At 53.4% G+C, this 13,973-nt stretch overlaps 6 protein-coding genes across 6 annotated transcripts; 3 read left to right on the top strand and 3 right to left on the bottom strand.

The window, feature by feature from the left end:
- Positions 1–81: 81 nt before the first annotated feature.
- On the bottom strand, positions 82–1,815 carry AB675_3439 (uncharacterized protein; the record flags this gene model as incomplete). The annotated part of the gene is made up of 1 exon (XM_018143489.1): positions 82–1,815. The coding sequence occupies one exon, from the start codon at positions 1,813–1,815 to the stop codon at positions 82–84; it is 1,734 nt and encodes a 577-aa protein (XP_017999553.1).
- Positions 1,816–2,268: 453 nt separating this feature from the next.
- On the top strand, positions 2,269–3,120 carry AB675_3440 (putative quercetin 2,3-dioxygenase; the record flags this gene model as incomplete). Its single annotated transcript, XM_018143491.1, has 1 exon — positions 2,269–3,120. One exon carries the CDS (start codon positions 2,269–2,271, stop codon positions 3,118–3,120), a length of 852 nt encoding a protein of 283 aa, XP_017999496.1.
- Positions 3,121–3,791: 671 nt separating this feature from the next.
- On the top strand, positions 3,792–6,053 carry AB675_3441 (ATP-dependent bile acid permease; the record flags this gene model as incomplete). The annotated part of the gene is made up of 1 exon (XM_018143492.1): positions 3,792–6,053. The coding sequence occupies one exon, from the start codon at positions 3,792–3,794 to the stop codon at positions 6,051–6,053; it is 2,262 nt and encodes a 753-aa protein (XP_017999540.1).
- Positions 6,054–6,085: 32 nt separating this feature from the next.
- Positions 6,086–8,567, top strand: AB675_3442 (ATP-dependent bile acid permease; the record flags this gene model as incomplete). Its single annotated transcript, XM_018143493.1, has 2 exons — positions 6,086–8,011; positions 8,124–8,567. 2 exons carry the CDS (start codon positions 6,086–6,088, stop codon positions 8,565–8,567), a joined length of 2,370 nt encoding a protein of 789 aa, XP_017999714.1.
- Positions 8,568–8,938: 371 nt separating this feature from the next.
- AB675_3443 (uncharacterized protein) lies at positions 8,939–9,951 on the bottom strand (the record flags this gene model as incomplete). Its single annotated transcript, XM_018143494.1, has 2 exons — positions 8,939–9,531; positions 9,576–9,951. The coding sequence occupies 2 exons, from the start codon at positions 9,949–9,951 to the stop codon at positions 8,939–8,941; spliced, it is 969 nt and encodes a 322-aa protein (XP_017999624.1).
- A 2,043-nt stretch (positions 9,952–11,994) lies between these two features.
- On the bottom strand, positions 11,995–13,154 carry AB675_3444 (Sphingolipid long chain base-responsive protein PIL1; the record flags this gene model as incomplete). Its single annotated transcript, XM_018143495.1, has 3 exons — positions 11,995–12,801; positions 12,848–12,981; positions 13,037–13,154. 3 exons carry the CDS (start codon positions 13,152–13,154, stop codon positions 11,995–11,997), a joined length of 1,059 nt encoding a protein of 352 aa, XP_017999794.1.
- Positions 13,155–13,973: the final 819 nt, after the last annotated feature.

The raw sequence follows: 13,973 nt of genomic DNA on the forward strand, positions 1-13,973 counted from the left end.
CTGTTCTGCTGGAGTTCTCGAGGGAGATGGTACTGTGCGAGGGCGAACGAACTTTAGTTCTGGCAGTCCTTTTGGTATTATTCATTCAATCACGGCGCGCCACAAGGCTCTTGGTACATATCGCTCCACGCCCTCGTCGCTCAATATGTCGGCTGCCAGGCGGCCTGTGACAATACTTCGCTCATGTTCACGGCCAAGGACATGGAACCTGGCGAAGCCGCAGGCGTTCTTATTTGCCTTGAGAAGACGGTGCTGTTTATCTGTTTTGGCGTCATTCTGCAGGACAAGTACTGGGTCTCGTATGGCATCGGCGTTGCTATGACCATTGCTTGTCGTAGTTCGGGCGGTCTTAATGTCGACATCGTTGCTGTGCGGTGACGATAGTGATCCGACAGGAATCCAGTACGTCTTCGCATGGTGATTGCGGATATGACTTGGCGTAGGAATTGAGACAAATCCCGACAGCGTACGATCGAGAGAAAGATACCACTTGCGTTGGTGAATGCTGTTCACACTGTTGGTGGCTCCGGGGTAGACATTCTGCAAGCGTATCTGCTCCTGCTCGCGTTCGTTCTCTCTGTCGTCAGCCGCGGATTTCAGTGCTGCAGAGACCTCATCACCATGCGCATGCGTCGTGTCAGGCCGGCCTGAGGGCGAATGTTGCTCAACTATAGGTGGCTTTGCCTCGACGGGCTCTGAATGCTGCGGCTTATCATCAGTAGTCTTCGCAATCGCAACGTGGCTGATTTGAGGTGGAGGCGAGGCTCTACGCTCCAGAGAAGATACGTTGCGTCTCAGTCGACGATGGGTGGAGTTCCGCGTAGCTTGTGTATTGTCTGTTGAATCCGAAGGCCGGTCGGGAGAAAGGGACCGTTCATCCTCACTCGAAGAGGATGAAGATGTTAGTGGTGTACTCGCTTTGGCAGCGCGAGAGCTTTTATCCACGTCTGGAGCTCTCCGACGTCGCTTGAAGGCAGGCGCTTTGGGCTGCTGTGAACGATCATTCTCCTTCGTCAGACGGATGTAGAGGGTGTAGCCTTTGGGCAAACGTGTGCCGTGCAGACGCAGGCGTATCTTGCGAGACGAGAAGGCTGATGCCAATCTGTCGGGCTCCGATACAGGCATGGAATCAGACTGAAAGGAGCTTTCCGGATCCGATTCTGTCTCGGTGTCTGAATGCCCATTCCCTATTGCTTGGACTCTCTGAAGGACTTCATACTCACCGGTGTCCCAAATCAACATAGTGCCTGTCTGAGGCGACGCAGTCTCGATGAGATGATTCCAGAGACAGTGCACACGGGTTTCTGTAGCATTTCGATTCAGCCGTTTCGAGTTGGGATCACCAGGCAAGCCGTACATAATGGCAAAACTGATGCTGCTTGTCGCGTTGATCTGGAGACGCAAGTCATAGTGCGTACCAGCGACTGGGTGATCGTGTTGATGGATCACGAAATGATGTCCGGAAGAACTCAGATTACGATCGTAGAGGTCTAGCCAATCGACATGAGCTAGGCGAGGCAGCGAAGATAGTGGTAATGTGAAAGCAGAGAGTTTCTTCGAGAAGAAGGCAACATGATCATCGACTCTCTCGATGCCTGCTTCCACCTGCGCAGTGCTCGGCTGCACGTCCGATGGTGCCTTCCGATTCAGAAGGTTCCGCCCTGCTCCTGCACCGTTGGCACGGCTCACTCGTGGAGGAGAGACGCCTCTGGCAAGTGTAGAGGGCCGAGCGCGACTCTCTGGTGTGGCGGCATTGTCTTCCGCGGTGACGTAGGATTCATCACTCGATTGTACTTCCGAGTGGTCTCGTTTCATGGGACAACTTGGCTGATGGCAGGTTTGCAAAGCGCTCGGATCAATTCACAACGCGGAAAGGACTATCGACTGCAGGTCACGGGACCAGACCGGAAGAGTGCCGTGCTAGTCCGTTCACGGTTAGATGATTTAGTAAGGATGCACCGCTTACGCAACAATTGGCAATCGAGCTTCCATTGATGCGTTTTCTCCTCTAGGTTCGACGCGCAAATACACGAATTGATAAAGCTGAACAAATGCTCTAAAACCCCAAATCTGGCCTTAGCTGGACAAGTCTAGAAGTAACACAGGTCTGAGTATATATGTTTCCTCTGCTTCTCGATGCTTGACTTGTCTCCCATCCAAAAAGCAATCGCCTTCACATTACTAGTCGTCGCAGCAATTTACATGCTCAATCAACCACAACAGACTACAGAAACTTCTATGCGAGCATCGAACGTCTTGAAAGCAGCCATGTCTCTACCACAAGCCAAGATCGTCCCCAGGAGATCAGCCGAACGCGGTGCAGCTGACCATGGCTGGCTCGACACAAAGCACACATTCTCTTTCGCTAGCTACTACAACCCAAAGCACGAACAATTCGGAGCTCTTCGAGTACTTAATGAAGACCGCGTCGCCCCCGGTACTGGCTTCCCAACACATCCTCACCGCGATGCGGAAATATTCTCATACATCCTCTCCGGAGAGCTCACTCATCGAGACTCAATGCAAAAGCAGGGCAAGGAGTCAAACGACAGCAAGACATTCTATCGCATGCATAGAGGCGACGTACAGTTCACTACTGGCGGCAAAGGCATAGCACACAGCGAGCAGAATGAACACAACAAGGACTGGGTGCACTTCCTGCAAATCTGGGCCATGCCATGGAAGAAGGGCTTGCCACCCAATTATCACACAACAACCTTCGGCGAGGAGCAAAAGCGCAAGGCTTTCGTGCCTATCATCACGCCGCTCAAGGCTGGTCCAAAGGCCAGTCTCGAAGACGAGAAGGCTGCGATCCCAGTCAAGGACGGCACTATTCCTGTCCACGCAGATCTTGTCTTCTCGGCCGGTATCATACCTGCTGGCAGCACCTTCGAATACAAGATCGGAGGTGATGACTACGTTTCGAGCAAACTCGACAGAAAGACGTACGTTCATTTCCCAGCAACGAAGGGTGGCAAGGCCAAGATAAGGCTGGCTGGAGAAACAGTGCTCAGTGAAGGAGATGGAGCGTATGTCACAAAGGTCAACAGTGGCGATGTCTTGACTGTTGAGAGTATTGGCGAGGCAGAGGCAGAGGTCGTCGTCATTGATTCGAACTGAAAAAATGAAAGACTGATTACTAGGGTGTATTGCGGTTAGATAGCCAATGAGAACAGGCACAATGAAGCCGCTCACTACCAAACAACTTGTCGACTGACTCTCGTATTCTTTTCCCGTGTCGCCATGACCTAGGACAGGAGTCTGACTTATAAGGATGATATGCTTGGTGTGCTGGGTGACTCACATGTCTTCACCCAACACTAACAGCACCATTGAGTCACTAACCGAAGCTCTGAAGGTATGCGGTCAGTAGCCGACGAATCGGCGTTCAGCATCATCATCTCCTCTTCGCTAGCATTTCGAAAGCGTTTACGAACTGCATTAGCTTCAAAGGTTTCGCTAGGTCCATGTGTAGCCGTCTTAGAAGAACTCCGACCGATCGTATCTTACCTTTTCGTGAGCCACGACCTTGACCATTTGCTGTAGCCATAGCGTGACATCTTCCTCGACGGTTGCACTCTACCACCAGTCGAGCTGATGTCTAGGCGATTCTCAAGTGACAGTGTGGCAAACAACTGCGTTTGAGTAAATGTGACGCGGTGAACGGAAAACTCTATTGGTTTGAAGTCGAAGGAATACTCTCTCGGGTCTTTCTTACCTACTCAGTGCTGGCCATTGAGCCTTGGAATCTACTGCGACAGCTATGTCAACTTAAGCAAGCGCGCTGAACTATGGTGGGCTCGACAACGCCGTCAGTGGCGATAGCAATCGCATGCCTGGTCATCGTCGCTCTTCTCACAATCCCAACAGTCATCCGGCTTGTCCAGAATCTTCGAAGACGGAAGGAACGATATCAGGAACTCAACGACCGCTACGAAGACAAGGATGGAGTAGCGACCACTGAATCAGAAGCTGCCTTCTCGGACATTGTTCAGCGATTGATCTTGCTCCTGGCATCTACGGTAGCAACAATTGATGCACTTGCATTTGCGGTCGTCATTGCCACAAAGCCACAATTGTCTCTTGCCGTCGAACAATGGCTGCAGTTCGGCACGTGGATCTTCGTTCTGGTGCAGTCGATAGTCGTTTTCACGACGCTAAAGTCAGCCGATAAGTATACCCTCGGCGTCTACACATCGATATCGGCGCTAGCCATCATCATCGCCGTCGCTGTGGAGAATCTGTCGCTGTGGCAGCAGAATATCCTTCACATACCACGAAATATTCACCTCACTTTCTCTCTGATCCAGTTCTTTGCCGGCCTACTGATCTTTGTCACTGGTTTACTGATACCGAGAAGACCTGATGTGTACCGGGATGGTCAGATTGTCGATCGACAGTATACTACGTCTATGCTGGGCAGGCTCTCATTTTCTTGGCCATCGAACATCCTCTTGTACGCGGTAAGAAATCGAGCCCTCGACTACAAGGATTTGCCAGAGATCGCGAACAATGCTCGAGCAGCGACATTGACGAAGCGATTTGCGGGTGTTCAACGTGACAAGCTGTGGAAGTCTATTTTCCTTGCGCACAGATACTCCTTCATTCAACAATGGGTACTGCAGGCAATATGTTCGGTCACGAACTTCCTGCCACAAATTGCGCTCTACTTCATTCTTCGAGTCCTTGAGCGCCGCGATCAAGGTCTAGACGTTGGTTTCCAGGCATGGCTTCTCGTCGCCGGTCTCGGTCTTGCAGTCACGATCTCCTCCTGGGTCGAAGCTTATATGTTCTTCGTTGCTTTTATGAGGGTAGGCGTACCTGTCTACGAACAACTGTCTGCCGTCATCTTCGCCAAGTCAATTCGCCGGAAGGACGTCAAGGGCACAACCAAAATCCCCGACGCCGATCAAAAGCTCGCGAACGGTGACATCACGATCAATGAGAATGCTGGTCCGAAAGGCGAAGACATGCTACCCGAGAGTCCTCCTGACGGTGATGAGGAAGACACTGCAAAGACCCGCCAGAGCACCATCAACCTTGTCGGAGTGGATGGGAAGAGAATCTCGGACTTCAGCATGTTTTGCTACATATTCCTTGGAGCTGCCATTAAGCTGATCATCGCTGTCAGTTTCCTAGTGAACCTGATCGGATGGATTCCCATGTTGAGCGGCTTTGTGGCCCCAGCTTTGATCCTCCCACTCAACATCTGGGCCTCGAAGAAGTATGCGAGCGCTCAGGACGATCTGATGAAGTATCGAGATCAGAAGATGGCGGTCGTAACAGAGGCTCTGCAGGGCATTCGACAAATCAAGTTCAGTGCACTCGAGCGCGAATGGTATGATAAAGTTCTACAGACTCGAAGGAGAGAGCTCAAGACGCAATGGGCTTGCTTCTGCTGGGACGCAACTCTCATCAGTATCTGGATCTTCGGACCAGTGTTCTTGTCCGCTATCTCGTTAACAGTCTATGCGGTCATCCATAAAGAGCTGACTGCTTCGGTTGCGTTCACGACTATCAGCGTTTTCGAGGCGATTGAGATGACTCTAGCGATCATACCAGAGATGATCACCGATTTGTTGGACTGTCTTGTCAGCGCGCGACGTATTCAGACGTACCTGGACAGCCCGGAAGTCACGGAACAGACGCAGCCAGGTTCCCGAATCAAATTTACCGGCGCCACAATCTCATGGCCATCAGACGATGTCACAAAAGAAGAGGCTATGTTCCACTTGCGATCGCTAGATCTCGACTTTCCCAAAGATGAGCTCAGTGTGATCTCGGGCAGAACGGGCTCCGGAAAGACTTTGCTGCTGGCCTCGATCATTGGCGAAGCAGAGGTAAGCGAAGGTACTGTGACCGTGCCTCGGCCACCTCCTGCCGAAGAGCGCTACGACTCGAAAGCTACTCGTGTACCTGGCTCATTCCGGAATCCATTGCCTTCGTCGCCCAAATTCCGTGGATCGAGAATGCAACTATTCGAGACAACATTCTATTCGGGCTTCCTCTTGATAACGAGCGATACCAACAGGTGCTTTACAGCTGTGCGCTAGAAAAGGATCTTGAAATGCTCGAGGATGGCGACATGACTGACATTGGTGCGAATGGCATCAATCTGAGTGGTGGACAGAAATGGAGAGTTTCATTCGCTCGTGCTCTCTACTCGCGCGCCGGCACTCTGGTCCTGGACGACATCTTCTCGGCCGTCGACGCAAATGTGGGTCGGCACCTATATGAGAAGGCATTGACGGGAGAGCTGTGCAGAGGACGAACTCGAATCCTTGTAACTCATCACGTTGCACTATGCCTGCCAAAGACAACCTACAGCGTGCTCCTAGCAGATGGCACCGCTGATGTGGCTGGCCTCACATCGCAGCTACGGAAGGATGGCACGCTCAAGCGCATCTTGGCTGAAGACGTCGAAGAGAAGCGGAAGGAGGAAGAAGAGGCTCTCAAACAAGAGCTAGCCGTCGACGATGGCGGAGGCCTGTCAAAAATGCTCACGAATCAATCCTTGAAGTCTCGTCGTGCATCCAATCTTTCTGCACCAGAACTCAATCGCCGACGGTCCCACGCGACAATAGAGAATGGCGAAGTCCCAAAGAAGGACCCTCCCAAGAAGTTTACTGAAGATGAGAAGCGCGAGACTGGCACAGTGAAGTGGGCCATCTATGCAAGGTATATTCGTGCCTGTGGAGGCTTTGGATACTGGACTTTCATCATAGTGGCCTTTGGGGTGTGGATACTAGTGTATCTTGCCCGCTCGTACTGGATCAGCGTGTGGACGCGGTCATATCGCACCGAGTCCGATGACGACAACAAGGTTGGCATCTATCTCGTTCAGCAAGCTGGACAGACCATACATCACTACGGCAGCAAATTGGCAGCAACAGAGCTCGATGGTGATCTTCGTTACTATCTCGGAGTCTATCTTGGTATCTCGTTGCTCGCCTGGCTCATCGGAACGGTAAGGTACTTCACAGTCATGATTGCATCAATCAGAGCATCGAAGGTGCTGTTCGAAAGTCTGACATTTGCCGTTCTGAGGGCGCCACTGCGCTGGCTCGACACAGTTCCGTTGGGACGAATCCTGAATCGATTTACATCAGACTTCGCAATGATTGACAGCAAGATCGCGTACGACATCTCGTTCATGCTGCACAATGCTATGCAAGTGGTAGCAGTCATCATCGCGGGTGTGATTGTCTCACCTTTTATGATCATCTTCGCTGTGGTGCTGCTCGGTGTCTGCCTCTTCTATGCCTTGCGGTATCTGGCTGGTGCAAGAGAGGTCAAGAGACTCGAGTCGAATGCAAAGTCCCCAGTATTCGAACAATTTGGCTCAGTCCTCACAGGAATTGCCACCATACGCGCTTTCGATAAGACGGATGCATATATCGAAAGAATGTACAAGAAGATCGACACACACTGCAGAGCCTACTGGCATTTGTGGCTGTTCAACAGGTGGATGGGCTTTCGCTTGAACATGGTCGGAGCTGTTTTCGCTGCCATTGTCGCAGCACTCATTGTCAGTGTCCGAGGAATCGATGCATCCCTTGCGGGGTTCGCATTATCCTTCGCGCTCAACCTCTCGGAAGCCGTGATTTGGATGCTTCGCCAGTACAGCAATGTGGAGCTGGACAGCAACGCGACCGAGAGAATCGTGGAGTACTCCAATATTGCTCTCGAGAAGCAAGGCGGCGAAGAGCCACCGGCCGCGTGGCCGACCCGAGGGGAGCTCGAAGTCGACAACTTGGTCGTCTCATATGCGCCAGACCTGCCGCCTGTGCTCAAAGGCCTCACCTTCTCGGTTGCGCAAAATCAACGCATAGGCGTGGTAGGCCGGACAGGCGCAGGAAAGAGCTCACTCACCCTCGCGCTCTTCCGCTTCCTCGAAGCACGATCCGGAAGCATTCACATCGACCGCATCGATATCTCCAAGATCAAACTACTAGATCTCCGCTCCCGCTTGGCCATCATCCCACAAGACCCAGTCCTGTTTAGCGGCACAGTCCGCAGCAACCTTGACCCCTTCGATCAACACAGCGACGGCGAACCTGCGTGACGCCTTAGCACGCGTGCATCTGATCCCGTCAGCCTCCGCCGTCCCGTCGGGTTCCCAGACGCCCATCACCCCGGCTACGCCCACCTCCAACACCAACACCAACATCTTCCGCTCCCTTCACTCCAAAATCTCCGAAGGCGGCCTGAACCTCTCCCAAGGCCAGCGCCAACTACTCTGCCTAGCCCGTGCCATCGTCTCCCGGCCTAAAATCATGGTCCTGGACGAAGCCACCAGCGCAGTAGACATGGAGACCGATGCGCTGATTCAGAGAAGCATAAGGGAAGAGTTTGGGGACGCGACGCTGATTGTCATTGCGCATCGGCTGAGCACGATTGCGGACTTTGATCGGATTCTGGTGATGGGTGAGGGGAGGGTTGTTGAGTTTGATACGCCGGCGAAGTTGATGGAGAACGCGGATGGGGTCTTTCGAAGTCTGGTGGAGGAGAGTGGAGAGCGGAGGGAGTTAGAGGAGGTAATTAGAAGTGGTGGTGGCGGGCGGTAATGGCTGTGTGCCGAACAGGCCCAGGAAGTAGACGAGCGGTTGAAGCACGAGCACATTGATACTACATAGGCGTTATGGGAAGTTGCAACCGAGAAGACGACGATAACGTCCAGCCGACAGAGCGTCTGGGTAGGAAAGTAGAAAAGAAACATTCCACGAGACGCTTTCCAGCGTCGTTCGTGAAGCATTCCTGAGTTAGTCACCAAAAATGAAAATTAGATCAAAGCTTTCAGAACATTCTCGATGTTGACAGCATTCAGCTGCCTGCTATGGAGGCGATGACACCTTGTAACCCCAACGCCCGCTTCATAATGATGCCAACTTGCTTGTCTCTTCGTTTCCAATTTCATTCATACGCCAACAGCACACGTTCAGGCATGACTCCTAAACGGCTCATACGCACCACCCTGGTGCATTGGCCGTCCCGCCCCAGCATGGCTAGGATTGCTATACGCGCCCAGCGGCACGCTCTGACCCGCATTAGGACCCAGATACGGACTCCCTACCCTCTCGTAGGTATACGGCGTCTTCTCCGCGCGCGTCTTTCCCCTGCCACGACCCCGGAAGCCACCCCGCGCCGCGTCCTTGTGGTACGGACTCCGCCCTGAGCAGCAGCAGACGCTGAAGAACCAGAAGATGCCAGCTCCAAGGGCAGCGGCGGTGCCAATCCAGGAGACGCTGAGGGCGCGGTTGCCGAGCGTGGTTTCAACGCCGTACTCGTCCTTGAGCTCGTTATTGAGGACGCCCTTTAGGATGGCGAACATTGCTGTGGCGACGACGGAGGCGGCTAGGTAAGTGACCAGTTGTGCTGCGGCGAAGAAAGTGGTGAAGAAGGAGCCCCATCGGGAGAAGATGGCGGTGCAGCCGATCAGCAGTGTGAATGCGTTCGCTGCGAGTGCTGCGGCGTAGAGAACGAACATGGCTTTTGAGCCGGCGTGGTAGGCGTCCAGCCGTCGCGGAAGGACTTGGGTAGGTAGTCGTCCACGGGCAGGCTCGCGCGGTCGAGACCCCAGACTTTGATGGGGTTGAACCAAAAGTACGATTTCGGGTCGGTGCAGTTGCTATACGCCTTGTCCTCGGCGTTCCAGTCGCAGTAGTTGCGGAGGTAGATGGTGTAGTAGTCTTTCATGCCCAGCGAGTTTTTGGCGGCGTCGAGAGCCGCGCCTAGGGTGGAGAGTTCGTTTGAGGAGGCGCCACTGCCCGCGAGCTCGTTGGCGGCGTTGAGTGTTAGATTGCGGAGGTCGACTTTGACGAAGAAGAGGTCGCCTGTGGTGGAGTTGCCTTCCATTGTGCCGGCGAGGAAGACGAGGACGAGGGTGATGAGGGCGGCGAGGGAGAGGAGGAATGGGAGCGTTATGCACGCTACGCGACCGGCTTGCACCATGATGGGCGGTCTATTGCTTGTGTGCTCTGTGAGTAGGTAGTGAGGTCGGTGTTTTGAGGAAGAGAGTGTGGTTGTAGTATGCCCGCTTCCGTGACTCGCGGAGTAGGGTCTAGGTGAACGAAGGTGTCGATTCCACCGAATCTGCTATGGAACAATAGACAGTCTGAACACTTGAGGTGCGAATAACGTGCTGAAATGAACAACAGAAACGAAAGCGTCTGGTCAGGCCAGGCTCTGGAGGATATAAAGATCTTAGGATACGAGCAGCACAGAATGCGATGGCAGTGTTTCCTTATTAAGGTATCCCGGGGTCGCATACGCCGACTAACAACCGCGAATTGAGGCGTTGCAGGTCACTTAGTGCGTGGCAGTAAGCTCTACATCGCCCGACGGAGCTGAACCGAAGGGCTTTGGTTGGTTGTTCCTTCCTTCTGATGCAGAAGAACACAGCCTGGAAAGGTACCTACGTAACCTGAAACCGTCCGTTCGCCGCGCTTTCTGCTACCTAGGGCAATCCTTAGCATCTCTAAGCCTCTCCTCCGCATCAAACCTTCACCTTCTCAACGGCTTTCTTGAGGACTTTGCGCAGAAGTTCTGGAAAGCAAGGCAGAGCGGTATAGGTTGCAGTACGTGGCTGCTATGGCTACAGGGTGTTACCTTGCTAAGGAAGTAGTGCTGACGACTGCCTCTCTTGCGAAATGCCATCACGATGGGGTGGTCGCCGATATCAAGCATCCCGCAACCTACACTGAACGCTCCTGGGGGATTTGCCTTTCCACCATAATCCCATCTGATGACGCCTGGACCATTTCGTACCCAGCTGAACAACTGCCAAGTACCGACGCTGCAGCATACGAGGGTTGCCTCAATGCAGGAGACGGAGAGTCTATGACATGGTCGCAGCAAACTGTCTGCGACCTTAGGAGCATTAACAGATTACACGGCGCTGACAGCCAGATGCTTCCAACGTTTGACAGCCGTCTGGGAACCTGCGATTAGTGATATAGATCCCTGCTAACGCGTGTGTAAACACCTAGTACAACATCCTTCGATGCCCTCTTCTAGGTCAAGTACACTATACACAACACTTGTATATGTATGCACATAGTGTGAGTCAAAGTCGACTTCATCGTTGCCCTCGTCGCGCGTGGTCTGCTCCTGCAAGCGATTTTGGATCCCCCTCAAATTTCTGGTTACACCCCCCACCATGAAGCCCTAAAGTCTCGGCCCCCGCAGTGGCTGTAGGCATGCAGGCGAGCGATGCCGCGCCGGGGATCTATTTTTGGTTGGCCTGGTGGCCTTCGCTTTCCCTGATTACCTAGGGCCACGATTTGCGAGATCCTTCTCCTGCCGTCAATGGAGGATTGTCCGTTGAGATGATCACCATTGTGCTGTGGCAAAGTGCTTGAGCGAGAGCACAGAGACAGTCTCACACTGGCATGCGCGTCGAGAGCACTGCTGCGTGTGTAGATTGCGTGTAAAAGGTAAGGTGATCAGCAGCAAAACCCTGACCCCAGAATTTCGTGTGGCTGTGCTGTGCGCAGGTGGCTGCTCCAAGCGACGGAGCAAAGACACGCAATCGAGGCCGCGAAACGGGCAGCGCAGCCAAGCCAGCACACGACGTCCTACGACAAGATTCTGAGATCTCCAGGACAGGTATGAACGATGGATGATGATTATTATTGGTAGCGTACATGTGAACAAAGTGTCCAGAGCAACAACAAGCGCTTCGATACCGTCAGGAGAAAGCAAGAACCGCCTCGTCCACTTCGCCTTACCGCCTTGCGCATGATGCACTGTGGATGTCGCAAGCAGAGGAAGGCGAAGCCGTCGATTGGGTCTGAGACGATCCTTCCTTCCTTCCCGATGCTCCTTCCCATTCCTAGCAGACCCGTAAAACACGTGTTCTTCTGGGGTATATGACTATTATTGCGGTTGGAAATCCTTCAAAACTTTGTCGTCCTGCAGTCACCGGCGCGCGGTCTGGCAACTCCAGTCGTACTGGCATGGATCTCGCGGTGAAGTTTGAGGAAGCTCGCGATTCTAAGCGGCGGTTGCCTCGGCCCTACCTCTGTTCTCGCCGTTGGTGGCCGCGGTCTCTTCCTCTTCCTCTTCCTCGTCGGACACGTCCTCGCCAGCGTATTCACCGTGCTGCCCGGCAGGGACCCAGCTGTCACGATCGCTCTTGAGTGGCTGGTCCTGACCACTGAGATCAATGCCGCCCTCAGCATTGCGCTGGGCAGACTCCTTTCTCCGCTGGCTCAGAGTGCGCGAACGCTGAGACAATTTGCTCTTAACAACCGAGGATGAGGCAACCCAATTGGTAAGCGCATCTTCACAGTCCTGAATGATGGCCTTGCTGGCCTCGTAGCCGTCGTAAGCTGGACGAGTCTCGCCTGGAGTAACCGGGTTGTCGTCGACCAATTCGAGCAAGTGCTTACCGAAGCCGGCAATGATGGCCAGCTTCTCGCAGTGCTCGCGCATAGCATCGAATTGGTAGGTGAACGCAGCCTTGAGCTTCTCGCGGGTAATGTTGGAAAGCTGAGCTTCGGCGACCAGTGACTCGGCTTCGGCGCGGACAAGTTCCTGCTCGAGGACGACAATGCGAGGAGAGTTCGGCTCCTTGTACTTCAGCTGAGCGATCTGGTCGGTGATCTTCTGCTTGCGGTCTCGGCTGGGCTGGACAGATGCCTCGATGTTGCGGATGGACTTGATGGTCACGCGGTACTGGTCGTAGCGATCGACGAACTGGTCCTCGAGCTCACCGATCTCGTAGATAAGAACACCTAGCTTGTCGGTGACATCAGAGACATCATCGTCGCAGCCTTCGCCCCACAGAGAGAGTTGTTGCTGCTCTGGTCAGTATCTTCCCATGCATGTGATCGAAGCCACTTACAGCGACTTCCATGCGCTCTCTGCCGACGAGCTCCATGCTGCGCATCACGTTCTTCTCCATCTTAACGAGCTGTGATAGCTTCTTGGCCAGATCTGGGCCGAAAGCACCAGCTGTGCCCTTGCGGAATGCATGACCTGTGGTATGCTGTTAGCACTGCTCTTCTGTGACGTATTCTTCGCGCTATCATACCGAAGTTGCTCCTGCCGAATAGACGACCGCCCTTGGTCGACGATGGTGGCGGAGGAGGGTTCTCGATCTGCGAGGCAGTTGGCGCACGCGACTGGCGCATAGAATACGTGCGATGCATCTTGAGTGATGATAGTAGTGACGACTACGAAGGAAGGATAGTCGGTGGTGACTGATCAGCTCGGTCTTCGTCGGCGGGATGCGCGGACAGCTGACAGGGGTCTGGAGCTGCGCAGAGTGGTGTGGGGGCTGTGATGAGGTGAGGTTAGGCAACAAAGGTCGCCTTGGGTAGTTCTGGTAAGCAGCGATCAGCGCAGGTCAAGACAGGTCACGAGTGTGTTGTCTCGAGAGCTTGATGAATATGCTAGATGAACAATAAGTGCAGAAGACGATGTAGCTCAGTGGCATAAGGAGGAGGTAAGGTGTTGGACAAGAGGCGGGAGCTGCATCCACACAACTCGGGAGAGGCGGAGCTCTACGTCATCAGTGAACCACAAAGAAAACAATGTTTGAGAATTCGATACACACCTTTCAATGGGCTTGAATAGCTTGGACTAGTAGTCGTGGTGATGTCGACTTGTCAGGAACGAGTCGTCGATGTCAGTGAGATCCTGAAATGGTGCTTCTACAAACAGTGTTGCGGTTGTGATGCGCCAGAGATGGGGAATTTTCAAATTCGCAAGCACACGAGGGAGGCAGCGAGGTTTTGTTTATGATGATGATTAAGATCGGCCCTGCGCTGAGAAGGGGTCCCCTCGAGAGCCTAGACGCTTACTGTTCAAGCTATCCGAAATGCTTTTTGCTGCTAGTGATACTTGGTTGCTATGGTAAGTTGTACCTGCGTAGCAAGCGCGAAGGGCTTCGGGCGCTAACTGTGGAACACCCAATAAAGCCTCTGATGTCATGTTGTGGCTCGACCAGACTGCTGTTTACGTTGACT

This window comes from Cyphellophora attinorum (genome assembly GCF_001299255.1).
Source record: "Cyphellophora attinorum strain CBS 131958 chromosome Unknown Contig14, whole genome shotgun sequence".
In the NCBI taxonomy this organism is placed as follows: Eukaryota; Fungi; Ascomycota; class Eurotiomycetes; order Chaetothyriales; family Cyphellophoraceae; genus Cyphellophora; species Cyphellophora attinorum.